The sequence below is a fragment of the Lissotriton vulgaris genome, chromosome 5 (genome assembly GCF_964263255.1).
Source record: "Lissotriton vulgaris chromosome 5, aLisVul1.2, whole genome shotgun sequence".
In the NCBI taxonomy this organism is placed as follows: Eukaryota; Metazoa; Chordata; class Amphibia; order Caudata; family Salamandridae; genus Lissotriton; species Lissotriton vulgaris.
Window position 1 is genome coordinate 41,202,466 of NC_141693.1, and position 26,283 is coordinate 41,228,748.

The 26,283-nt window shown below is 44.6% G+C and overlaps 1 protein-coding gene across 6 annotated transcripts in view; it reads right to left on the reverse strand.

The window, feature by feature from the left end:
• Positions 1-26,283, reverse strand: part of LOC147710076 (erythroid membrane-associated protein-like) — a 470,315-nt gene that overhangs the window by 250,881 nt on the left and 193,151 nt on the right. For all 6 annotated transcript variants that reach the window (XM_086920782.1, XM_086920781.1, XM_086920784.1 and 3 more), the window contains exon 4: positions 7,056-7,088. In XM_086920782.1, coding sequence (XP_086776908.1) covers positions 7,056-7,088 — 33 coding nt within the window. The remainder of the gene's footprint in view (positions 1-7,055; positions 7,089-26,283) is intronic.

Sequence of the window (26,283 nt, forward strand, 5' to 3'; positions counted from 1 at the left end):
TTTAGGCTTCCCTCCTCCAAGATCATCGGGCTCCAAGTACCCCAGCATCAAGCATTTCCAGTTACCAGAATTCTACACCACACCGCATTGCTTGCACTGTGGGCCTACTTCAATGGTAGGTGCTCGAGGTCCTCTTGCAACTCCAGTGCCTCCGGGTCCTGTCGAGGTTCACATTTTGTATTCTGTGGGCTCCCCTGCTTGTTTGGAGCCTGTCCTGGCTCTTCTGCTTGTGGTGAGTCTCTTGGTCCTTGCTGGTCCCAACATTGCACCTTCTTCTACGCCTTAGGAGGTTGCAGTTGCCAAAGCTTATTGGTGCTCCTGCTGAACACCGACCGCTCAACTCATGACATCCAATGTGGGATAGCTCGTGTACAGCTGAGGGTCTTCCACAGCATTGCCTGGTCCACACAGATGCAGTTTTAAGGTCATCGTCAGCTCTCCTACAACATCAACATTGGTTCGCCTTCGTCTTCTATGCGTCCTGGTCACTCATGAGTGGCATAGACTGTGTCCCCTCTGCTTGCCGGTTTTTCTCTTCTTTAATCCTCCTTTGGGTTCCACCAGACACTTTCACCTTCTCCAGCAGCAGCATCTTACTGAAGTCTCCTATTGAGTTCAACAACGGTTTTTGATGTCACTTCACACCTACGCTCCTGGCTTCCCTCCTGCAGGTATCCCGGTTCCTAAGGTATCCACGGGTGGGGTGGCTCTCCAACCTCTTGTCTTCCACTGGGTTTCTTCAGGGTCCACTGGGAAGGGTACTCTTTTTTAAAATTGCAACCGTGACTTACCTGTTGACTTGCATTGATCCCGCGGTCATGATGTCGCTCTGCACCCACCTCAGTGGGGCTCCTGGTTACTTACCTTGGGTGGTTTACTTGAGTCCCCAGCACTTCTATGTCCTCTGGGTATAGTCTTGACATGAGTCATGGTTTGCATACCAATATTTTAGTTTATGGTTTGGTCTCTCCATGATGACCACTGTGTATGCTGTGCCACTTACCTGTTTCTATCATAAAGTATTGTGTGCATTGTGAATATCTTTGGCTAGGGGATACCTGTATGTGTTTGTGAGTGTCTTATAATAAATACATATTTTTATAATTAAACTGTTTTTTTTCACTTAACCTATACCTATAAGATTATGTTCTGGTAAAACAAGTTGCTTCACACTCCTTCTGGACAAAGCCTGAAGGCTGCTCTCCATAGCTTCCACTTACAGAGCTTTCTAAGGTTGTCTAAGACCACTAAAATCCCCATAAGGGTTGTCTGGATCAGTGCAAGGTGTCCACTTACACCAGTGTACATTATATACGGAGCCAACCTCTCACACCTACTCAGCTGAGGATTATTTTCACTACCACCATGGATATATCTGGTTTTAAAAGACGTGTAGGGGTCTGTGAGGAAGCATGATAGATATACTCAATTGATCCATACAAAATAAGAATCCAACCAACGTTAGTGGCGCCATGCCGTGTAGTTTCCACTGATCTGCAGGAAGTGCGTGTTTGTGGATGACATAAACCTAGGATGGTGCCAGACTGATTTCATCCCCACTGGATATGTTGTCCCTTACACCAGCTAGGTCACAGTGCCACCATGAGCCCCCCTAACCTAGACAGGGAGCAAACAGTTCTGGCAACTACTGAACATGAAAACTCTGTTCCCTCAGGAACCTTTCTAGACGTAGAACCTTTAGCTCAGACACTTGTGCTTTCTCTCTCTCTCCAAGTGAAATATACAAAGAATACACAAAGGGACATTTTCAATATTTATTGAACCAAAGTGATTCTTGTATAGAAAATATGTGCTGTAATGATCAATAGAAGCAGACAAAAGTTATAAGTGCCAAAATTGTGAATAAAACACCATCTTGTTGAGGCAACTTATATATGCATACATACACAATATTATAACAATCTAGCATACTCCTACGATGCAAACCCGAACCAGCAGGTCTAGGTTATCAATGTGCTTTCTGCCAAGAAACCCCCGACAGGATGATCTCACCCTTTTACCTGGTGGGTAAGAGTGTGTCTCTACGATGGAGAGTTACCAAAAGGAATGCATGAGCTGTTCTTTCTATAGAGAAGACAGTCATCCCAAATGGATGGTGGAAGCTATAGACCCCAGCAGCATGCTGTAGGTGAGGGTCAAAAGAGGCTTCATCTTCAGAATGTGGGGACCCAGAAAGAAGGTACCGGGTGGAATAATTTCCAGAAGGGGACCAGCCAGTGACGCAGGTGATATTTCCTAGACATATCCAGTGTGAAGGTATCAGATCTGAGGCATGTTACCCATGTCCAAAAGAGCAGGAGGCATAGTGTTGCATGACCCAGAGCAAGGGTAGGCCTAGAGCTGCTCATTTTATGTAGACAAGTAGTGATTTAGCACCAATGAACCTAGAACCAAGATGGTTTAAAGTCCAGTCTTGGATCACTGTAGGGAGAGGAGGCCTCAAGGCTGGGGGAGGTTGGTGGTCTTAGCAGCCGAAGACCAGCATAAGGTATCTGGGGTTGTGGACAACTAGCGAGTTGGGTGTCCTTTCAGAACCCCTTGCCACTTGTAATAGCTCAGTATGTAAAGAATACCTGTTTACACTGGCCAATTCTACCTTGGAATAATCAGCCAGATAGGAAAGTCATTGTGCTTTACTGCTTGTCTGCATAAACACTCCATTGTCCGCTATGGGAAGGCTTCCCTAGATAGCAGCTCTGCTTCCCCGTGGGCTTCAGACACCCGGGTCATACCAATCACCAAATACCAATGTACAGTGTAACCTGTCTGAAAAAAACAATACTGTAAAGTCCAAAATCATAACTGTACGGCTTATGGGTCATCCAGAAATGTAATGTTTCTCAGGATCAGAGCCCAGGCCCGTTGTCACCATGCTGGGTGGGGTTAATTACTCTTCTCTTCAGCAGTAGGAACAAAGGCGTCCCCACAAAGGGAGCAATTAACCTATATTAGGTCAGCTCCTCAGAAGGACATGGTGGGGTGGATTGCTCTGCATCATTCAGCCAGCTGTCAACCTGTGCGATGAAGAGAGCCAGACCAGGCCCACTAACGAAAGGGAAGGTGCCCAGAGTCTGGAGCCCAATCAGGGGTTGGGCACTTTTGAAGTTTAGATGGGGCAGGCCCTAGCAGTGATATCAGCGAGGGTTGGAGCTGAGAACCCAGCAGTACATGTGGCAATTGACTCTTGATTGACATCTTCTTGAAGTATCCCAGAAGGCTGTTCAGGAAGGTTGAAACAGAGGCGGAGAGGTGATGTGGCACCTCAGGATAGGCCAGAGGTGCTTCCCTGCTGGTACCTCCTGCCCCCACTTAAAAGGTCCTGCACAGGGAAGAGAGATCTTGGTTGATTGTGCTTTTCTGCAAAACACTGGACCTGGAAGCTGACGCCATGGACAATTGGAAGGAAGAACGCACTGACTGCCATATGGCCTCAGTGCTCTGACTCAGATTGACTGCAGGACCAGTGGGGCACTCCCCTGGACCAGGAGGCTGGTCCCCTTAGACTCCTTGAGGGCCAGTTGGGAGAATGATTGGTCAGCTGCACACAGAAGGAGGGAAGCCCAAAGGAGAAGCAAAATGAAATGCTGGCACAGGAAGCCATTGAAGCCAGCTCCCTGCAAAGTTCATCCACTTTGAGGCCAGGAGACCAGGTCATTAGGGCTTGCCAAAAGGAGCAAAACGAGCCAAAGACCATCCAAATTGGGCCAGGGCCAGAGATATGACCTTGTGAATTTTGGTGACCTTTGACCCCTATCGACCAGTGTGAGCAAGTGGAGCTTCACTGCCAGTTGATGGTTGTTCTCCGGGAGGGGGCAGGCTCTTAGAGGTTGCCCCCAGAGTAAAGATAAGCAGAAAGCACTGCTGTGCTTTCCCCGCCAGAGCAGGAAGGGGCCTAAGACACCATCCTTGGGCCCCGAGAAGACCAGTGCTACAAAGAGCACCATCGAGCTCTCCCATTTGAAGAGGGAAGGGGCACAGGACCCCATCCCTGGGCCCTGAGAAGATCAAGGAGGGCAAGGAGAGTGCAGCCGCACTCCCTCCCCGCAGCATGCGGAATTATGCCTGCTGCCCGCAGGAGCAGGCAGGGATGCGGGGAAAAGCAGGCAATGGCTCCTGCGGCCACACAGAGAAGTGCAAGCCATGCAGGAGAGCCGGGAGCAGCCGGGGGAGGGCTCCCTGAGCTGCTCACCAATGTTGGAAGATAGAAGCAGGGTGCCCGAGTGGGACCAGGCACCACGACGAAAACAAGCTGGAGCACAAGGCCACATAAAGGAAAACTGCAGCGTTGCTCTCCCTGAAGCAGCAGGAGAGCTGCCGCTCAGAAATGCATAAACCATGTACGAGGTGTGCCCCATAATGCCCTCTCAGTTTCACCCACATTTGGGGATAAAAATCACTTGTTTTGGCTTTCTGGTGGCCCCAGGAGACCGGAGTCATCATCAAAATGTGGCAAAAGTGTGGGGGGAGCTGTGCAACTGCCCCCAAAAGGAGTCCATAGTCCCGAACCTAACATTTATAATCCCCCACCCTTGAATTTCTATGGATTTTTAAGCTAAACCATCCCCAGGTCGACTGATGGAAGTGCTGCTTCCTCTAGAGGCCAAGACCAGGGCTGCAACCCTTGTGGCCTAAAAGAGGTCAACATAAGGTTTAATGTTGGTAAGCATTCTCTAGGGGTGAAGAGCTATAATTTCATGTCCAGTTATTGCAAATGTGATGAACTTAAGGGCATATGTTAAAAGTGGGGTAATATAAAAGTGTATGCTGCAAACAGCCTCTAGGGGTGAATGATTAGGGGTTGTAATTAAATTGGGTTATCATCCAACAGTCATAATCAGTACACAGTGCTCCCAATCATGCTTAGAAATTTACTCTTGCTAATGCTTTACCTATATAATGAGACTGACAGACACTCATGATCAACGTTTGCATGCTTTGTTGCCCATATTAGGTGCCCTCAGTTGTGCTTATATGTCATTATTGCATTTACTTCTATGATGAAATGATGGTTGAGATAATGAGGTTAACAGCTGCTCACTTTGGTGCCAGTATTAAGTGATCTTGCATATGAGCCTATCCATGTTGCAAAAGACTTAAGTCTAATTTTAGGAGATTAAGGACTAATGGCTTTTTAGTGCTTATTGTGGACACTCATTTTGAGTGTTTGAAAGACATTTTCAATACCTTTAAATGTGGTTTGCATTATTGCTCCATCATTTTCTCAAATGTTTACAGCCGCTTCTACTCTGAATAAACCTGCACTTCTTTATATAAGGTATAACCTAACAACAGCACAAAGCATTTTGTTATCTCAAGAAGAGCACCCAAAAGGAAATCATTAAAATCTAATGTCTTCACTGATTGTGGGCAGATGCTCCTTACAGCTCTTAGTGTACGAGTTATATTTGGCACACTAATGTATACAATAAAAAGATGGATGGAATTCTTGCAATAATCTCAGCCACTGTTAACATTTAACATGGGTCAGCATCCCAAACCATCAGGTTTTTGCACACCAGGTCACCCCAGTTTGGACCCCGCCATATGCAAATCAGTCTTGATCCTGCTTCAGTCGGAAGAATCTGTCCTGAACTGACCAGCACGGACCTCTCAGAACCAGAACAGAAGCAACGCAGAGCTAGTTTTGTCCTAGTTATGGTCTCAGAAGTTGGGTACAGCTTGTTTCCAGTACAACCGTGCTCACGGGACCCATGTCTGGGCGAACCCATCCCACTTAGGGTGACAAACTAAAGTATACAAAAAAGTGATGGATGGAAAGCATGAATTAATTCCTCGGTAATTACTCAGGGTTGCATCCCAATCCATTGTTATTTGCCCACCTTGTCACCTCAGTTTGGATACAATCATATGCAAATCAATATTGACCCTGCTTAATTCAGAACAGTCCAGCACAAACTGAAAAGGTAGGTCCTCCTTGAACAGGAACACATGCAACCCAGCAACTGCCAATGGCAGAGATTAATTCAAGCATGCCATCCACCACCTAGGTGTTGTTGCCACCCTAAATTTGACAGCCATGCACCAACATGGGTCCTGTGCTCATTATGCCACTAAAAGCAAGTGATACCTGACTGATGAGCCCATATTAATGGCAAAATTGGTCCTGGGTTACTTGTTTTCAGGCTCATGGAAGTCCTGGCTTGGCAGTTTAGGCTGGACTGTTCTGACTTGAGCAGGGTCAAGACGGATTTGCAATGGATTAGGTCCAAACTCAGGTGGCAAGGAAGGTAAAAATGATGGATTGGGACACGACCCAGAGCGCTCGGCAGTGGCTGGCATTACTCCAAGGATTCCATCCATCACATTATTATTTGATGCCATTTCATGTACATTGTCTTGCAGTTCGTGCCAAAAATGTTCACAATAACAACCGAACACAATCAGTGTTGTTTATAGTGCTTTTTTTTACCTATTTCTTTGATCGAATTGCGCCCCCACGTTAAAAATTGACACAATGACACATTTTGTGCTAACATTTTGCGCAAATTGACAGATTTGCATTTTGTGTAATTATGCAAAATATTGCAAAAATCTTCTAAAATCTCACATACATACACAAAAGCAAATTACATGAATTTCTGACACCTCTAAAAGATACTCCTTCCTTCGATGTGAAAGCATATTAGAACTTCTGACTTGACAATTATATAATTATAATATGTAGCGCTCCGCTCACTGGGGAACGACCCCTTGTTGCACTGCCAATGTTCCTAAAAGAGGGAGTATTCACGTTTATCAGCAGTGTTGAACTGGTGATCCACATGAATACTCCCTCTTTTGTGAACATTGGCAGTGCAACAAGGGGACGTTCCCCAGTGAGCGGAACTCTACATGTTCTATTTTCTACTCAACACTTCAGAGTTTAGAGAGCAATGCCCTGCTGCCCGCTACAACTTCAATACTTTTCTTTAAAATTGATAAACTAAGAAGTGCATGAACCATATACTTTTAAATTATATAATCATGCCTCGATCTTGGCCCAAATAGTTTCTAATTCACCATTATTTACTCACCTCTTTCCTTCTCCAGGTCACAGGCTGATGCTCCTGAGGGAAGAAGAGAAACATCAGAATAAGTGTGTGTTGGAATTTATCTAGCTCATGATGAAGGTGTGAGTACACTCAAACATATCAAACATAACATTCACATTAGTAGCACTCCCACTGTCCTCTTTTGGGTATGAACACTAAGAGCATACACTGAAGTCACACTTATATAAGTTAGCACCCTCCTCCATCATCAATAGGTAAAAGAGAGCCATGTACAAGAGACACTATACACTGAAATGTAATTCACAGGAGTATCGATCACAGCCTCCCTAACAGAAAATCAAACAATGAGCTATTGAAAGTATCACCTGAGATAATTCCAAGTGGTACTGTTGTAGTAGATATTCCCAATGTTGCTTTGTCCCAGACTCATGCTGTACCACAATAGATAGATCAATCAAAGTCAAAGTGTGTCTGCTGGAGATTGATGGTGCTATTTAAGCGTTAAGAATGATTTGTATGCACTTGGTTGCTATCTATAATGCAATAATGAACACCAAGTGATCACATAAAAGGCTGCCAAGAGCAATTGTCAGTAGCAATTTCCATTCAATAGCTTGTATTTTTGTCATTGACATCAACATTTGTTTCATGCCTTTCAAAATAGTTAGGAGTACCATGGGATTTTCTCTGCCTACACAGACCTTATAGCACTCTGTAAAATGTTTTCATTTACATTGAAATGTTGTTCAATCAATCAATCAATCAATCAGGGAATTGTAAGTGCGCTACTCACCCGTGAGGGCCTCAAGGTGCTGGGGGAGGGGGGTTCGCAGATCTGTTTAGCCAAAGAGACAGGTCTTGCGGAGTAGGGACTTGTTGATGCCAGTGTAGAGTGAGTTTCCATAGTCCAGTCTGCTGGTGATGAATGTGTGGGTGTCTGTTTTCCTTGACTCAGGGAGGATCCACATGAAGGTCTTGCGTTGGATGCGGAGGGTGTTGAAGAATCTGGAGGTGACCACGTTGACCTGTCGGTTCATGGTGAGTGATGAATCGAGTACGATGCTGAAGTTCTTGGTGTGGCCTGAAGGGTTAGGTGGGCTTCCGACTTCCGAGGGCGGTTGACCTCCTGGCGCTGTCCCATGCAGAAGGGGTGGTACTGATGATGAGGACTTTTGTCTTCTCGGCGTTCAGCTTCAGCCAGCTGTTGGTCATCCAAACTGAATCATCTTGCATTCTTTTCTGGAAGTTGAGTTTGGCAGTGGTGGGGTCTTTGGTGAGGGGAAAGATGAGCTGGGTGTCATCGGGGTAGGATACGATGTTGAGTCTGTGTTGTCGGATGATGGCTTGAAGGGGGCCCTGTAGATGTTGAAGAGGTTTGGACTTAGTGATGAACCCTGTGAGACTCCGCTGGTGATTTTCATGGGGTCAGAGAGAAAAGGTGGGAGTCTGATCCTTTGCGTTCTTCCGGTGAGGAATGATCAGATCCAGTCCAGGGCTGTTCCTTGTATGCCTACGTCATGTAGTCTGGTGACTAGTGTGCAGTGGGAGTCTGTGTCGAAGGCTGCTGATAGGTCAAGTAGGATGAGGGCTGCGGAGTGGCCTTGGTCAAAGAGGGTGCGGATGACATCCTTGGTGGCGAGTAGGGCAGTCTCTGTGCTGTGGTTGATTCAGAATCCGGATTGTGACAGGCCAAGGATAGCGTTCTCTTCAATGAATCGTGTCAGTTTCCTGTTGACTGTTTTTTCTGCAACTTTGGCTGCAAAGGGGAGGAGTGAGATGGGCTGATAGTTCTTGAGGTCGGTGGGGTCAGCTGTGGGTTTCTTGAGCAGGGGTCTGACTTCTGTGTGCTTCCAGTCATCTGTGAAGGTGCCTGTTTTGAAGGTGGTGCTGATGGTGCGTTGTAGTTCGGGTGCAATGGTGGCCACAGCTCTGTGGTAGATGTAAGGGGGGCAGGAGTCGGTGGGACCCCCGAAGTGGATGCTTTTGATTTTCGAGGCAGTGTCTTTGGCCGTGATCGGTGTCCAGTTGGAGATGGTGTGCTGGCTGGTGTTTCTGGGGGGTGGTGGCCATCTGTATCACCTGGTGGATGGTCAATGAAGTAAATGAAGTTGTCATAGAGGTTTTTGATCTTGAGGTGGAAATAGGTTCCAAGATTGTCGCAGGGTTCTTGGGATGGGGTGATGTCTGTGGCTTTGCTGCGTGGGTTGGTCAATTCTTGAATGACACAGAAAATGTCATTGGTGTTGGTGTTGTTGGCCAGGATTTTGTTGTGGATGAAGTTCCTTTTGGTGGCTCTGATCTGGTTGTGGTAGTCTGTCATGGCGTCCTTGTAGGTGGCATGGTTTTCTGTTGTCTCGGTGTTTCTCCAGTTCTTCTCCAGGCATCTGCAGGTGTGTCTGGCTCCTTGGAGAGCGGTGTTCAACCAGGTGACTTTCCTGGGGCGTTGTCTGTCGGGGTTGCATAGTGGGCGAGCTCATCTGCGCAGTTGGAGATACAGCAGTTGGAGATCCAGGTGTGGAGATCTCTGGCTGCGTTGTTTGCATCGGGTGCCCAGGTGTGGTTGTCTCGGATGACGGTGGAGTTAAGTTGCTCATCAGTAACATTGTTCCAGTTCCTTTGTGGTGGGTGTGAGACTGGTTTGGGTGCCTTGGGTTTGTTGACGGCGAAGTGTACACAGTGGTGGTCGGTCCATGGCTGCTGCGTTGTGTGGCTGAATTGGACGCTGTTTCCTGCTGCGAAGATGGGGTCGAGGGTGTGTCCTGCTCTGTGGGTCGGTATGTTGATGAGTTGTTTAAGTCCAATGCTGGCAAGGTTGTCATAAAGGATAGTGGAGTTGGGGTCGCTGGGGTTGTCCAGGTTGAAGTTCAGGTCACCAGTGAGTATGTAGTTTGTTGAGGTGATGGCGTGGGGTGCGATGAAGTCAGTGATGGTGGTCGGGAAGGGTGTTCGCGGTCCGGGGGGGTCTGTAGATGAGAGTTCACAGAGTTTGGCTTTAGGGGTGGTCTGGATCTGGAAGTGCAGGTGTTCGGTTGTGGGGAAGGTTTTGCTGGAGGTGGTGAGGCAGAAGGTGCTCTTGTGGGCGATGGCGAGGCGCCCTCTTGGTTGGTTGGGGTGGTCTTTCCTCTGGATATTGTATCCGTCTGGTGATGAATCGGGGGAGAAGGATGTGTTGGTCCAGGTCTCTGTGAAGAAGGCGATGTGGGCGAGAGAGAGTCGAGTAGGTTCCAGATTTCCATGGCATGTTTGTGTACTTTGAGAAGGATGCATTTTAGGGTGTCGCGGGTGCTGGCATTGGCAGTGTTGGAGGCCGGGGTGGCAGTGAGGGTCTGGCGGCAGTGGAGGCAGGACTGGCCGTGGGTTGTGTTCGGGGAGGCCGGTTGGCATTTTCTAAGTCTACCAGGGCTGAGTGCGAGGAGGGTGGTGGTTTAATAGCAATGGGTAGTGGGAGGTCCTGGGTTCCTGGAGCTGGCCGCCATAAGGTCGCGGAAGGGCACAGAAGGGCCTGACTTTGGTGCGGCCACTGCGCCGACCGCGCAGCAGCTGCCATTAAGTAGTGGTGGTGGGAGGAAGGAGTGGCTTGGAGGTGGGAGTGGGGTAATTCCAGGGGGATTTCCAGGGGGAGGGGCAGCAGAGGCAGCAGCAGTGAAATGCAAAAGGAACAGGCAGGCACTGGAAAATAAAAACAGTGGAAGGTTATGTGGTTTCAGGTAGTCTGGTCCCAGTTGGAGTGGACAGCAGGCGCAGGATCGGGCAGCAGCCTCAAACCTCCCAAGGAGGTCCAGGTCTGGAGGCAAAAGACGGCACAGCAGAACTGTGGAAAGAGAGTGGACCTAGACCGAGGGTCGGCGGTCTTACTCACTATTCACATGAGAGCAGTTTTACCTCACGCTACCCACAGCCAATGAATGAGACCCAGAGATGATACAAAGTATAGACTGAAATTCAGTTTACAGGAATATATCTTTGAATCCACCCCCAGTAAATAAGAACCTCAAACAATTGAGAGTTTATGCTGAAATGGTATTTGTCGGAGCACATCCAGTGCCACTAGAATTATGTAGTAGTGTCTGACTAAATAATGTGACAGTGTTAACAATATTTTACAGCAAGCATCGGTGCCTGACACTGCTTAGCCATTCCAGAGGAGTCTCTTATTCAGGCTATTATTAGTACTGAGAAAACTGGCGGTATTGTTCCAAGATACTTTTTGTTGCACAATTTCTAAATTGGCAAATATTGAGAAAATAGAAGGTCTTTCCGTCTCTATTGTTATAGATCTGTCTTTCATGCTGGCTGTGCTGCGATTTACAGACTTCCGAGAATAACAAATGAGTCCCTCAGCATATTTGTCGACTTGGTATGTCAATTCTCCATACCTCATTCAAATTTCCTGCTACTTGAAGACTTTGTCCTGCACATTGTTGACTTTAGCTGTGTGCCGGCCAAACAAATTATGAACACTTCAGAGGGATTCAACCTTGAGCAACATGTGCATGAGCCCACACATAGTGCAGGCCACATTTTAGATCTAATTTCCTTGCATTCCTTGATTGTCCACCCTAGTCCTGAACTCAAGCTTGCACGGTCTGTTAACTTTTTGATTCCTTTTAAGATTATTATCAATCAGTCCATGTGCCAGCAGCCTACTCTGTAGAACGTTGCTCATCCTTGGTGCCAGATTTCAGAGCTGCAGTTATCTGAGGCTCTCCTATCTATTCCACTTCAGTGACGGGTTCGGTGGGTTCTGATCTTGCTGAGATTAACAACTGGCTTTCCTCTGCCCTTGACCTCCATGCTCCACAAATAAAGGTAACATTGATGAAGATCAAGGTCTTTGCCACCTTTGTTCTCACCTGCCCTAAGAGAGAAAAGGTCACTCTGTAAGTGCTTTGAGCAGAGTTGGGTCAGGGGGTGAAAACTACAAACAAGAGAGCCTTGGCCAATTTCCGTGCAGCTTCTTGTAGGGCTTATGAGGAGTTTATCTCCTCTTTGATTTCATCTACTTCTAATAAATCTTGAGACCCTTTTAATGTGGTTATTTTTGTATATTTCCCAGGGCTTCCCAATGTGGCTTGACCCTGTCAGCTAGACTATGTAAAGGACTTTCTAACTTCTTTTTTAACAAAATCAAAATGATTTATAATCGATTCCCTGCCCCTAGGATTCTGGAGAATATGCCATCTTCCAGCCTATTACATGGATCACACACTTGACTTTGGAGACCAGGTCAGCGGAGTTGTATCGACGTGCTTTTATCTCCTTAGAATACTGAGGAAAATTAAATTTTTCCTTCCAGATGAGGGTTTTAGGACAGCAGTCTCAGCCCTCATTGTGTCACTGCTGAATTATTGCAATTGTCTGTACCTGAATCTGAAAAACAAAACATCTGTACAGACTCCAGCTACTGCAAACTGCGGCGGCATATACTGCTTACAGGCATACCAAGGTTTGTCTCAGCTCAAGATGGACTTTGGCAACTGCATTGGCTGCCAGTATTAAAACGAGCACAATTCAAAGCATTGTGCACGGTTTTCAAGTCACTGATGGGTTGTGGTCCGGTATTTCTGAGAGGATGCTTTGAATGGTATGTTCCTGGTAGAGCGCTGCGCTCCTCCAAAGGAAAGCTAGTAACAGTACCCCGAGTGAAAATAGTTAGCTGGGGTGGCAGCAGCTTTTCCTTTTGTGCTGCGAAAGCCTGGAACCGTCTGCCGCTGCATCTTAGGAATGCCCCGGAGCTCCTCTCTTTTAGAAAGTGGCTGAAGACTTGGCTATTCTCTGTATAGACATTTTAGCTTTGGATTCTGTGAGTCAGTGCTCAGCGCCAGGACACCTTTGGATATAAGTGCTCTTAAAAAGCTCCTATAACATAACATTACTTTGTAAGTTTGAAACTATCTCCAATCTCTTTCTATACTAGCCAACTCCAAGCCTGGCTTGCCTCTTGCTCAATATCTGCCAGGCATTCTGAATTTAGACACCCCTCTTGTTACTCCCTTCTTGCACAAGCTAGTGAACTACTCCCTACAGTCTGAGGTTATGCCACATTTTTGGAATCAGGCCCTATTTCTTCCTCTCCTGAAGAAGCCTAATGGGGATTCTAAGGTGCTGAGCAACTTTAGGCCTGTTTTGCTTTTTCCTGCTATAGCCAAAATGTTAGAGAAGATGGTCAACCATCACCCCTCCCAGTATTTGGAATTCAACCACCTCCTTCACGATACACAATAAGGCTTTCGAGCGGGCTACAGCACAGAATCAGCTTTCCTGGAAGTTACAGAATTTATTAAAGACAACCTGATCAGAATGTCAAGGCTGTGGTAGTTTTGCTGGATCCATTGCCAGCGTTCAACACTGTATTGCATTCAATCATCCTAAACAAGTAGTGGAATGTGGAATTCCAAGGCCAAAGAAAAACCAAAGTAAATGATGGACGGAGCGTTGACAATACAAGCACTCACCCCCAGCCGACTGATCTGGGTTTAATCCATCACCGTTCTTTAGCCCACTCTGCCACCCCAGTTCAGACAATTCCAAGGCCAGGCATGGGTCTTGCTTAAATCCTACTTGGAAATCTGGTCACAGGTGTCCCTTTTACAACAACCTTCAAACCACTTGACTGTGGGGTGCCCCAGGGCTTGGCATTAAGTCCAACCCATTTCAATGTCTATCCGACACCTCTTGCTAGCCTGGTGGAAGCTTGGTGTCATTTCTTATGCTGCCGATACTCAGCTGATGCTGATCTAGAATACTGAGGTGGAGGCTTTGTATGCCTTAAAGCACTGTTTGAGGGCAGTCTGGGGCTGGGTCAATGATAATTGCCTTAAACTGAATTATGAAAAAAATTAAATCCTTTTTCTTGGCACTATGTGCACGCAGAGTCTCATAACTGATGGTCTTCAGAGATTGGACTCCTCCCCCCACCCTCTTCATGTGTAAGAGACCTTGGTTTTTATTTTGATTCCAATCTGTCCTTTAAATCACGTGCTCTGGTGTGTCTGACAATTGCTTCCTCACTGTGAAAACACTCAGGAAAATGCTTCATCTAGTGCCGGAAACTAATTAAGAAACCATTGTACATGCCTTGGTGACATTCAAACTGTGCTATGTGAGCTATCGGTACCTAGGCTTGCCATCTTACCTGCTGCATCATCTGCAGATCATCCAAATGCTGTAGCATGTCTCATACTGAAGGTGCCGGCACGCCTTTCAGTTCTGCCTCCCTACGCCAACCGCACTGGCTGCCCATCAGTTGTTGCATCAAATTTAAAGCATACATTCATGCATACAGAGCCTTTCACTTGACAGGCCTATAGTCCTGAGGAGAAGGCTGAAAGTCTACTGTCTGGGCAGAGCCTTGCATTCCAATGATCTGATGCCATTAGAAGTTTCAAGGGTGCAAGAAGGGGAGGAAGATCATTGGCATTGTTGACTACTAAACTCTGGAACTCCCCTCCCACTGTGCTACACTCGGTCCCCTCTGACTCAATTGATTGTAAACATTTGAAGACTTTCTTCTCAGCTGCTTGGCTCCAGGTGCTCTGATTCTCTAGAGTTTTGTTCTTTAGGGTTTTTCTGCTGTCATCACCGGGGCCCTTCCTTGAAATCAGCTGCCAGCTTTGTGCAATTTATTGTGTTGTATTGTAAGGCAAATTATCTGTATTTTTATTATTTTATTTTAGCATTTTAACATCACTTTTTACTGTTTAGGCAATATCTGATGATCACTTGAGCAGGCGCCAAGATTGGGAAGCAGAGACAGTCATGCGGTGCGGAGAGGCTGCAGAAGATGTGAGGCGAGGGGGCCGTAAGGGTCATCGGTGACTTAGTCTCATCCTTGCTGACAAAGGAGGGCAAGGCAGGGCCTTGCTGCAACCACTGCTCTGTGTTTCTAGTCACCTCCAATTTAGCAGTGTTAAGTTTTGGCCCTGGTGCACGCTGTACATGTAGAGCATGCAAGAGGCCCACTCCTTTACAAGTCTTTGCAGGGACAGTGGAAGCAGCCTGGGTGCCTGTGCCTAACTGGTCCTGTTTGGAGCATCCAACTCCTTATGAAGATAAGAGCAGATCCCCCCACCATATCCCCACCATTGTGCTGCTCAGCCCAGTGACACAGCAGTGGAGGCAACTGGTGGGTCTGGGTAGGTGTAGAGGGTCGGGGTGGGTTTTGGTATCGGTGGAGGTGGGCACAGATTTAGGAGAGGTGTAGCGGTGTGTGCTTACTGAATGGAGGAGTTTTGGCTGGGGGCCCGAGTGGGCTTGTGGCTCTGCTTGTAGAAAACTCACTGTTCTCAAGCATTTACAGTGTCTTTGTGTGCTCTGTTGCAACCTGACTGCTGATTTCCTGGCTCCTCTTTGGCTCCTCTTTGACCCAGAGTCAACATTCTTTGGGGCTAAGGATGCATATTCAAATTCTGGAGACCCAGCTCACTTCCATCTCCACAGTGCCTTTGGAGAACCAACAGCTAGACATCTCATTAAAGCTCTTCTTTTGTAAGGATGTCAAAGCAGTTAAGCCCTCTTGGCATATCTGGTTCGCTCCAGTTTGACCTGGTTGGAAACCTTGCATTAAGAGAACTTGGTCACCTGGACATTTTCAACCCTTTGGATCATTAATCCGTGTCAGTCCTGTGCACCTTCCATCTGTCTGCTTTTTTTGACTGGTCTACCTGCCTGTTCAGGTCCAAAAAACAAGTAATGGTGGCTGGGAAACTCTGTCCTGGTAGGTTAGTCTATGTACGAGCATGTAAGAAAATGTATTATTGAGAAATAAATCCTTGCATGTAAATGTTTTTAAAGGTTTTAACTCAATTGCAACTTTCTTTCCTAAACTGAATGCTGTAGACAATAGTTCCAATGGAGGTAACTCCCGGTGTAGCTCCAGAAATGATTTCTACTAAAGAGCTATCCTCTGGGGAGGGCGTGTGCATGCACTCTGGACCGTTGAGGTTGTGAAAAAGCGCCTCCTATAGAAGTCTTTACTCGCCTGGACAAAGATATTGGCCATGAGCTGCATTATCAAATATCAATTACAGCTCATGCGGGGACAGGCAATTCTTTGACCACATCCCACAACCTAGGATGCAGCTCTATTTACCACTTCTCGAAGGTCTGCTACTCTAACATTGGAGTTAAATATACATTTATTCGTACAGAACTCCGAATTAACTGCAGTGTTTAGGGAGAATGGTGCCCTCTATTTCAGCTCTATCGAAGAAATCCGTCAACCATTCAGATTTTTTCTTAGACTCTCTTCTCATTATATTAAATTCCTTGTAATCAACAAGAGGAGGGACAGAGGGGATTTTTTTTCTCGAGGTCCAGCACACGTGCCCAAGACAATGCATTGAAGAAGGGTATGCAGTTCCTAAGGGTAAAAAGACATACAAGGTCAGAGGTGTACTAGGTTCTATATGTAGGATCACTATGTGAGTCCTGTGATTCAAGGTGAAAGGGGGAGAACCCTCTTCGGAACTAAGTGAGAGTAGGACGTATACTTCTAGGTACTTAGGGAGAGGAGTTGGCCTAACGGCTAAGGCGCTCCACCTCGGACCTAGGGAACAGTGTTTGAGTCTCTGTAATGACGCTAAACATCCTGTGATTCTGGGCAAATCACTTAATCTCCCCGTGCCTAACCAAAATGAATGTGTGTCCTCATGTAACGTAACTGGTGCTATGTAAAGCACTCTGATACCTGATTCGGGTCAAGTTTGTGCTATATAAAACTCTGCAAAAAAAAATAGCTCCTAGTTTTACGCCACTCCATTTATTATTTTTAATCAGGCAGTTTACCTTCCAGAATAAAAGTTAATTCAAAGAATAACTGACCTGTTTTAACTCACCCCCACTGCACCAAACGGCAGGGACAAAAGATCTCCGATAAAAAACCCCATTGATGAGAGCCCGTCGGGCAATGCAGCTCCGGCCGGACGAGGAGCAAGCCCATATGATGAAGCATGACACCTAGCTTGCTGGGTGTGTAAGGGCTTCAATTCTGAAGAAGGGTCTCCCCCTCTCACCTTGAATCACAGGACTCACATAGTGATCCTACATATAGGGCCAGATGTAGGAGCCCTAATACCGGTCGGAAACGGCCGATTTCGGCCGTTTCCGACCGGTATTAGGGTTTTTCAGATGTAGGGGGCTGAAAATTACAGAATCGGTATATTTTCCGATTCGGTGAAATTACCGATTCGGTAAATTACCAAATCGGTAAATATACCGATTCTGTAATTCCAAATGTAGGTGGCACAGTTTACAGTGCCACAGGCCCTTAAGAGTCGGTATTTTACCACACAATCCTATTGGGTGGCAAAATACCGAATTCAGGTGTGCATGCACATCTGTGCATGCACACCTGTGCAATGTGACACACAGACATGCCTTTAGGGCATGTATGTGTGCCACATGTCACACAAGTCTGTACTTGAGGTGCTAGAGGGTGTCAAAGTGACACCCCTGCACCCTTGCAGGAGTCGGTATTTACCGATTCGGTAAATACCGAATCGATATTGCCCATTGATTCCTATGGGCTTCAAGGCCCATAGGAATCAATGGGCAATACCGTTTCTGTATTTACCAAATCGGTAAATACAGAAACGGAATTACCTACATCCGCCCCCTTCCCATTTACAGACTCTTGAGTACCGAATCTGTAAAATTCGGTATTTAAGAGTCTGTAAATGGGAATTACCTACATTTAGCCCATAGAGCCTAGTACACCTCTGACCTTGTATGTCTTTTTACCCTTAGAAAATGCATAACCTTCTTCAATACATTAAATTCTTTGACCCAGGACAAAATGGTATCATCGGATAATTATACCTTGTCCGCTCATTCCCAAATATAGAATGAAGGAGGGGATTTTTAGAAGTCGCTCCACTGCTGGTTGTCTAACATGGTGATTCAAATAGGATACATCTGTCTAATTCACGGATTAGGGAGCTTGGGCCACCCATGGGTTCCCCACATTGTCAGAAAAGAAACAACACCCCTGCCATTTCAAAAGAGAATAAGCAGATCTTCTCCCTGAAAAATGTCTTTGAGTCATCATCAATGGAACCAGCAACTGTGCCCTCCTCCCTCCCTAGTAATGGAAAAATGAGTAAACTCTCCCCAATATTTCCTCCAAAACCCTGGGGTAAGAACATAAATCCGAAGAGTAAAGTTGGCAACAAATAAAAACACAAGAGGAATAAAAACACCATAGAGGAATTGAGTATCCGCATAAAAGGTGCAAACAACTTTGCTTCAATTTGAAGGCCATTCCTGTTGTGGAAGTGGATAAATAAGACATTGGTCCAAATTTCCAATGTTGGAAAGGGTGACTGTTTGCTCCCCACAATAGGCTACCGAGCATTTATCATGGTTACAGGCTGGAAATATCCTGGCCTCTACAAAAGGAGATCCTCCACCCAAAATCCACAGGCTTGGATATTTTCATTTAATTTGGGGGACAATTGAAATGTATATTGGAACTAATGTTTAGCATGTGACTCTTTCACTGGAATGTAATGCCATCTTGACCAAGAAATCTTGGGTTGCCTTACTGATATTGATGAATTGTGGATGGTTCAAAGTAGTGATATTTGCCTTGTGCAAATCGAGAACTTATGGACGTGTAGCAGAGCCAGAGTATTTTTCGATTCAAAAGTGGTATAAAATGTAATCCTGCTAAATTGTGGCATGCCACGTTAGTCCAGGCATTGATGTCATTCGGCGAGTCTCCTCTCCAAAATCCCTGGGTGACACAATTTGGCCTTCATACCCTATGTATCACTGTCACTGAAACCTATGTCAAATGAGAATCTGTTGGTATCTCTGGTAATGAGATGGCCTGGTTAGAACGCATAGGGTTTAACTCTATGAAATCCGTGGAGCTACAGAAAAAAACGCAGCGGGCAGAAATAGACATGTTGGGCTGCTCGCGCTGTGATTTAGCACCAGAAACCTGTTACATGCTGAAAACATCAGCGTGGTTGGCAGCACACTTGAGTGGCATCTTTCTGACCGCAAAAGGTCAAGATCTCCTGCGAGTCCCCAAGTTGGAGAAATGTTGCTGGGTGTCCTCCTAGGAACCGGAAATCACACCAGGGGATGCAGAATCTAGCTCACACTCACCAACTTACCATTAGCGAGCAGCATGTAAGAAAAAACTACTTGGGTGGAAGAATTTGTCGGGACCTCCACGTTACAAGTGTAATGAGGAGTGGCCAAATCCCCCGGCAGAGCAAAATGTATCCACACCCCTGGCAAAGAGGGAAGGAGTGTATATCTGCCAGGAAAGAAGGGGCGCAGAACGCTCCGGATACAGAAGATGAGTTAGGGAGTCGTCTCTGGGTAGTTGGTGTTCTTAATTCTAAGGGTGCCATGGGATTCAATAGTAACAAACTCACCTAGTAATGGTCTAAAAGAGGTTTTGTGGACTTCTAACTGATGGTAATAAAATTGTATTTCTAAACAGTCTGCCTGCTGATATACATCCCTGAAATCTGGTTAACTAACAATTTTGTGCTGGAAGGGCACTTTGATTTAAGCTGTGCGGCAACCCCTCCAGGAGGAAGCACGGAAGGGAGAGTATAGCAATTCTTTTGAGAAATAATTGCAATTGACTTGCAATCATTTTGTCAATAATTTGAATTTAATTCTTGCCATAAAATTGTACTTGAAGGGACATCAAGATACCATGAGTCACTTTTCTTAACTACAAAATGTTTAATAACCTATTTTTAAAGCATAATGTAACCTCATTTTTTATAGTTACATTCATTTTAATTCATTCTAGTCATTTTGTTGTATGAACATTTCTTCATTGGGTTTTTCATTCATGAACATAAAACAACCATCTTTATTGAAATGCATCATTAACTTCGTGATAATAGTCAGTATATAGCAAGGCAGATAAAAATATGAAAAATTGAGGTTTGGATATGAAAAGAGTCACTGTCGTTCAACATGTGTCATAAACGTACATAGAAATTGTGATCCACTGGGGAGGAACGTGGAGGCATTCTTTAGATTTGCCATCAAACTGAAAAATATACCCATTAAAGAGATGCTCAATTTGTACAGAAGTAAAAAACTAGGCCTTCATTTCATTGAGGACCAAATAGGTTTAGCCCCACTTTTACTTTGGATCTAGTGTCGGGGAAATCCCGAAGCAAGTCTGGTTAGATTTTGTCTGGCTCATTGCCTGGCATTGGATGGTGTCAATAAAATTGGGTTTTGTTAGGAATGCTTGTAATAAACTGGATTTGGCAGATATTTTTACAAACCCGCAAGAGTATGAAATGAATTACAAAGAAATTATAAAACACAGATACTTATAGAGGTGCATGGGAATCAGAATAGAAGGGGCATTTAAACTACAAATAGTTGTTGGATATGCACCGATCTCAACAGAGAAGTGTTTAGAGCCATACTTGAGTTGGAAAATCCAACACAGCGGCTTCTCCTAAACCTTTTTTAGAATGAATGTTATACATTTTAAGGTATGCAAAAAACATTGGCCCAGGACTTACCCCAGGCAGATGTAATAATATTACAGAATAACACTCAAGTCATTTCACCATGCGTTGTCCCTTATATCAAGACCCACACAATCTTTCCTGGTCCCTGTGTTGTGCTTATCCAAGATCAGAAAGTACCAGCTGTGGATAGAGGTGTTGCAAAGACTCCTTACAGTGGAAACATGTTACCCTGTATTGAACTTTCTCAACCTGGCTTTTGTAATCAAGGTAAGACATGAAGAGATATTTACTTGAACAAATGCCTTATGAGTAAAATGTAGCAATTGCACTTGTCATTTTATTATGTAACATATGAATTTTATATCCCCTAAGCATTTTATCTATTTTTAAAATCTGAGTTTTTATTTATTCATAATTACAAGGATGACTGTTTAATAGTTTTATTCATAAATACTTAATTTTGGCCAAAGGCCATAAAATATTACACAATGAAAACAAAATATTCAACTGTCCATATTCAACTCTACTGTAAACATGGATTTTTAGGAAAGCTTTGAAAACATGGCTATTCGCTCCCTTACCATAGCCAATCTTACGGTCCTTTAAAAGATTTATGACAGCTAGCACTAAGACGCCAAGGCATACATGTGCTCTACAAAACCGTCATTTCATTTCATATTGAACAACCAATTAATATGATCTCAAATTTAATCGAGCACTATATATGATGTTCTCAATAGAATAATCATCGATCTCAGTGCACTATTTGCGATAGGGACAGTATATATTGGTCACTAAGTACTCCAATACATCCCTCTATTGTATCTATATATAAAATCAACTAAAACTGTGTATAGCAAAATTTAAAAAGTTACAAACAAGATTAATACATTTCAAAGTGCATATTTCAGACAGAGAAGGGCATTATTCCTTGCCACATCACAACTTTAGGCCCATCTTGTCTTTTGTGATCCCTACCACAAACATATATTTGAATATGGCGCATATCATATATGGTACAGTGCTAACTATTTATTTGTTTATTTATGTATTTATAGAGCGCAACGTTCATCCGTATGGATATCACGGCGCTGAGGGACAGCCTTTTCGAGTGAGAAAATTCAGTGGGGAAGGGAGTTTGGTAGCTAATCAAGCTTTGGGAAATAAATGCGTTTTCAATTTCTTTCTAAATGATTAATGGCAATCTATGAGTCGAAGTTCAGTTGCAACTTTGTTCCAGAGTTTTTACTCCAGATGTGAAAAGAAACAATCCCCTACTCTGGACTTTTTAGTGCTGTTGGTGCTTGCCCTAGCCTGGTGGAATGATCGCAGATTCCTGTTGGAACGATAGAACTTAATTCTGCCTTGGAGAATTTTAGGTCCAGTATAATGCAGGACCTTATGTGCATGACGCCACAGTTTGAACAAGGCCCTTGGTCTCATTGGGAGCCAGCGCGAAGTCGTCATGCATTCTGAGGCTGAACTCAAGAGAAGAGATCATCTGCCATACCAGCGAAAAGAGCCTTCCCATAATCGAGCCTGCTAATAAGCAATGCTTGGACCAGGGTTTTTCTACACTCCAGCGGAATCCACTGGAATGTTCTCATTAGCATTTTTAGGATAGCAAAACTTTTCCCGCAGAGTGCATGAAGTGTATTATCCACAAGACTCCCCAAGTTTTTTGCCACCTGTTTAGGGGCTGGGGGTTTCCTCAGAGTAGAGGGCCACCATGTTGTAATCCAGATTTGGTGAGCCCCTCCAAACAGTAGGATTTCGGACTTGTCTGCATTAAGTTTCCGACAATGGTCAGTCATCAAGGCTGCCATTTCTGTGAGACAGCTAGTCAATCTGGTCCTAGTATCATCTTGTCCGTCTAAAGTAACCATCAATTGGGTATCATCAGCTTAGGAGCCTATGTTGATTCCCCATTTCCCACATAATTTCGCCAGGGAGGACACATACATATTGAAAAGCATGGGGCTTAATGATGCACCGTGTTTAATGGGAGATGAAGTGGTGGAAAAAGTACCTAGCTGTATATTTTGCGTTCGATTGGTAAAAAAGGAATGGAGCCAATGCAGGGCTTTGGAATGTATGCCCTTGGTGGATAGAGTTTTCAGCAGGAAATTGTGTGAAACAGTGTTGAACGCTGCCGACGTATCTAATAGGATCAGGGCAATAGCTTTGCCCTGATATACCACACCATTAAGTGTAATGGGGTAACCCTGTAACCCTCAGAACCTGGGCGGATGATTAAACAAACAACAATGGTTCTGTCGGAAAAAAATATTTCAATTTGTACATAGTACTAAATACATGGATGTAGCTTTATAGCCCATGAAGGATATACAACAATAATAAACACTGACCACAAAAAGGAAAAAGGAAATCTTTAGTAATCATTTTTTTCAAAGATTTGAATCCTGTAAGGATTCAGGTATGCTGTCTAATATATACAAAACACATGGACTGTGAATACATAAGGAGTATAGGTCTTGACTGGTGACTGAGTATTACAGGTGATAAAACATACATACATAAAAGAAAAACTTTTCCAAAATATCCACTGTAAATCACAATAGTCTCAGGAGATTTAAATTGTTTCTTTTGTTCAATAGGACTTTGTGCAGATGCATACATAGCATAGAACATCGACGTTTCGACCCTGGGGGCGATGTGCTGATTTATGTGCATCTAAAGCTGGTCTTCATCAGGACTGGATTATGGTTGGACAGCCTATTAATGTAAATAACATAAGGTCAGGGCCTACTGTGTGTCATTGTTAAAAAACGAAAAAGGGGGACACCCTTACTAAGCTCACCTTATTATTGGGTATGTGATTCATCTGGTCTTCTACTGTAGATGGTGCATGTCAGCCGACAAGCACTTAAAGCAATGTGTGACTCACTGGTTCTATAATCAATGTATGATAGAAACCTTAGTGCATATATAATAAGCAGTGGTTTACTGGTTATTGAGCCCACAATATTTGGGTCTCATCGTACCTTATACTTGATGCTGATTCTTCTACACCAGCCGGTGGAAGAATGTAAGGATCTGGGCCGCCTTAGCAATTGCCTGCAGAATTGATGGTTCATATATCAGTTCATATGTACACGTATTAGCATTGTGTGGCTATGAGTTATTATTAGGTGACTGGTGGTGCATTAGGTGATACTAACACATGAATTCTTATGAAAATTCCAGTGCCCTTTAGACACCCTGGTACATGTTGTTAATTGCAACTAAGGACATAATCATTCTGTGGAGTATCATGCAATTCAGTACTGAGGTTGTATATTTTAGTTAAAAAACAACCCGCGTATTTGGACGTGTCCATCTTGATTCCCCCATTCAGGGTGCTGTGGATTGGTGGGTTATGTAACTCACAAACTCCCCAATGGTTATTAAATCGTGAATGGTGTACTCACTTAATACCGTTTTGTTTAAAGAAGGCCATTCTGACGCGAGTACTTCTGGAATGATGTGCTCACTGCTGCTGTTTTAATTAAAAGAATGCCAATGTGACGCGAGTGCTTCGCGATTTGATCTAAATAGAAAGGGCTATATCGTTATACCTATGCAGGGAACTTGTGTGATCCTATACAAAACGATGGAAATTATTTCAAATCCACGTAAGTGGGCTATCAATATATGCATGAGGGTCAACGCTTGGTGTCCGGGTTAGTATTGGCAGAGCTTATCGTGTGGTGGTAATCGTGCCAAAGGGAGATATAGTTTGTTAAAAGCGGCGGATTATAACGCGCATTCAATCCTGTCATAGCAGATAAGTCAAAGTGAGGGACGAGGTTCAGGATTTTTTACTTACTCGGGCGTGCAGGCAAGGAACGTCTGTCTCCGTCGGATCGTTGTGCTGAATGCCGACCCGGGCTCTCAAACGCGTCCTATTTGACATGAGTTGAGAAAGTTGTGCGTGTGAAACGTGAGTGTCGGGACAGATCTATTGCTCGGGATTTGACCGGGATTCAATTACGCATTCAGTCTGTGCACAGTGACTAGGAATGGAGGCATTGAGATATGTGTGACTTCAAAAATATTTAACCGCATTGTGCTTTTAAGTGAAATTGAAAAGGCAATGGCCATGGAGGCATTGAGATATGTGTGGCTTCAAAACTATTTAACTACATTGTACTTCTAAGTGAAATTGAATAAGGACCTCAATGTGCGGGCGGTTAGTATGCAACATGGTAGAGGTCTAACCCAGGCTGGTTTGGGCTCTTGCGGCCATATGTTATTACATATGTTGACACATGATGAATTCCTGTTTCTACATGTATGTGGATTTTGGCATTAAACAATCATATATAGATCAGTTTTTGGGGACACATGGTATGTATCAGTCCTGTACATATTGACATGTATAAATAATAAAATCGCATTCATGTGAACAGTGATCTACATACATATTTACAGAGGGCATATATAGTAGTGTGTTACATACATGAGTGGTAGTATTGCAGTTATTTAGATGGTCATACTGTAGATATGTATTGTCAATAAGTACGTGGTCATACAGCAAGTAAGTACTCTGGGGTTGAGTCATTTGATTTGTATCCGATCTGATTCGTGTTTAAGCTATATAGCCTAGCTAGACTGACCTCTTAGTGCATTTATATGATGCCCATATTTGTGTCAGGTTGCTGAGTGGTGTAATTTAGCAGGACCAGGTGATGGTAAATGGTTACAGTTTACTCATTTGGATATAGGTTTGGGAAACATCCTTTACAATGCAACTTTTACCACGCAGTGCTTTTACATCGCAACTTTTACAACGCAAACCATTACAACGCATTGCGCAGGGGGGGCGCTCTAGGATAGGGAATACATTTAATTTACTATCCAACACCTTCCCTAGTGTCCACGGGGACTGGAGTTGGAATAGTAAATTAAACTATTCACTATCCAGCACCCCAAAGCGCTATGCATTGTAAAGCTTTGCGTTGTAATACTTACGATGTAAAAGCATGCGTGGTAAAAGCATGCGTTGTAATGTCATACATTATATAGGTTTCCTCCTTTTCGTTCAGGCCATAGGTTGTGGCTTCAGTGGTATGTATCCAACAGCATTCCTTAAAGTTGAGTTGGTTTGTGATATTACTGCCTCTTTGGTGAAGGGGGTACAAAAGGGGGTGGTAATGGACGGAGCATCTGAACCAATCAAACACTCACACCCAGTCAAAAGATCTGGGTTTAATCCATCACCGTTCTTTAGCCCACTCTGCCACCCCAGTTCAGACACGGCTATATGCAAATCAGTCTGACCCTGTGCCTCATGGGAACAGTCCAGCCCGAACTGCCATCACCACCCCCTTTTGTACCGCTCTTTGGTGAAGGGTCACCTTTTCCAGCACTGTCCATTCCATCTGTTCCGATGTGTGACCCAGTGTAGAGTAGTGGTCTACCAATGGCGCTCCCTGTACCTTGCATTTGATTCTGCTTTGGTGCTGTAAGATTCTGTTCTTAATCTTCTGAGTGGTCTGGCCAATGTAGATTAATTGGCATGGGCATCTTATGGCATATATGACGTTTTGGCTGTTGCAATTTGTGAAGTGGTGGAGGGAATATGTCTTCCCCCGATGGATGATTTTGTTGCCTGTTATTGCGTATTTGCATGCTTTACAGCTGCCACATCTTTGATGTCCAGTGATGGGCGGAAGGCCTAGTTGTGGCCTTATGTCAGGCGGTGGTATTGGGTCTAAGAATGAAGACACAACGTGCTCCTTATCATTCTTTGCCCTCTTGAAGGCGAACATGGGGACCTCTGG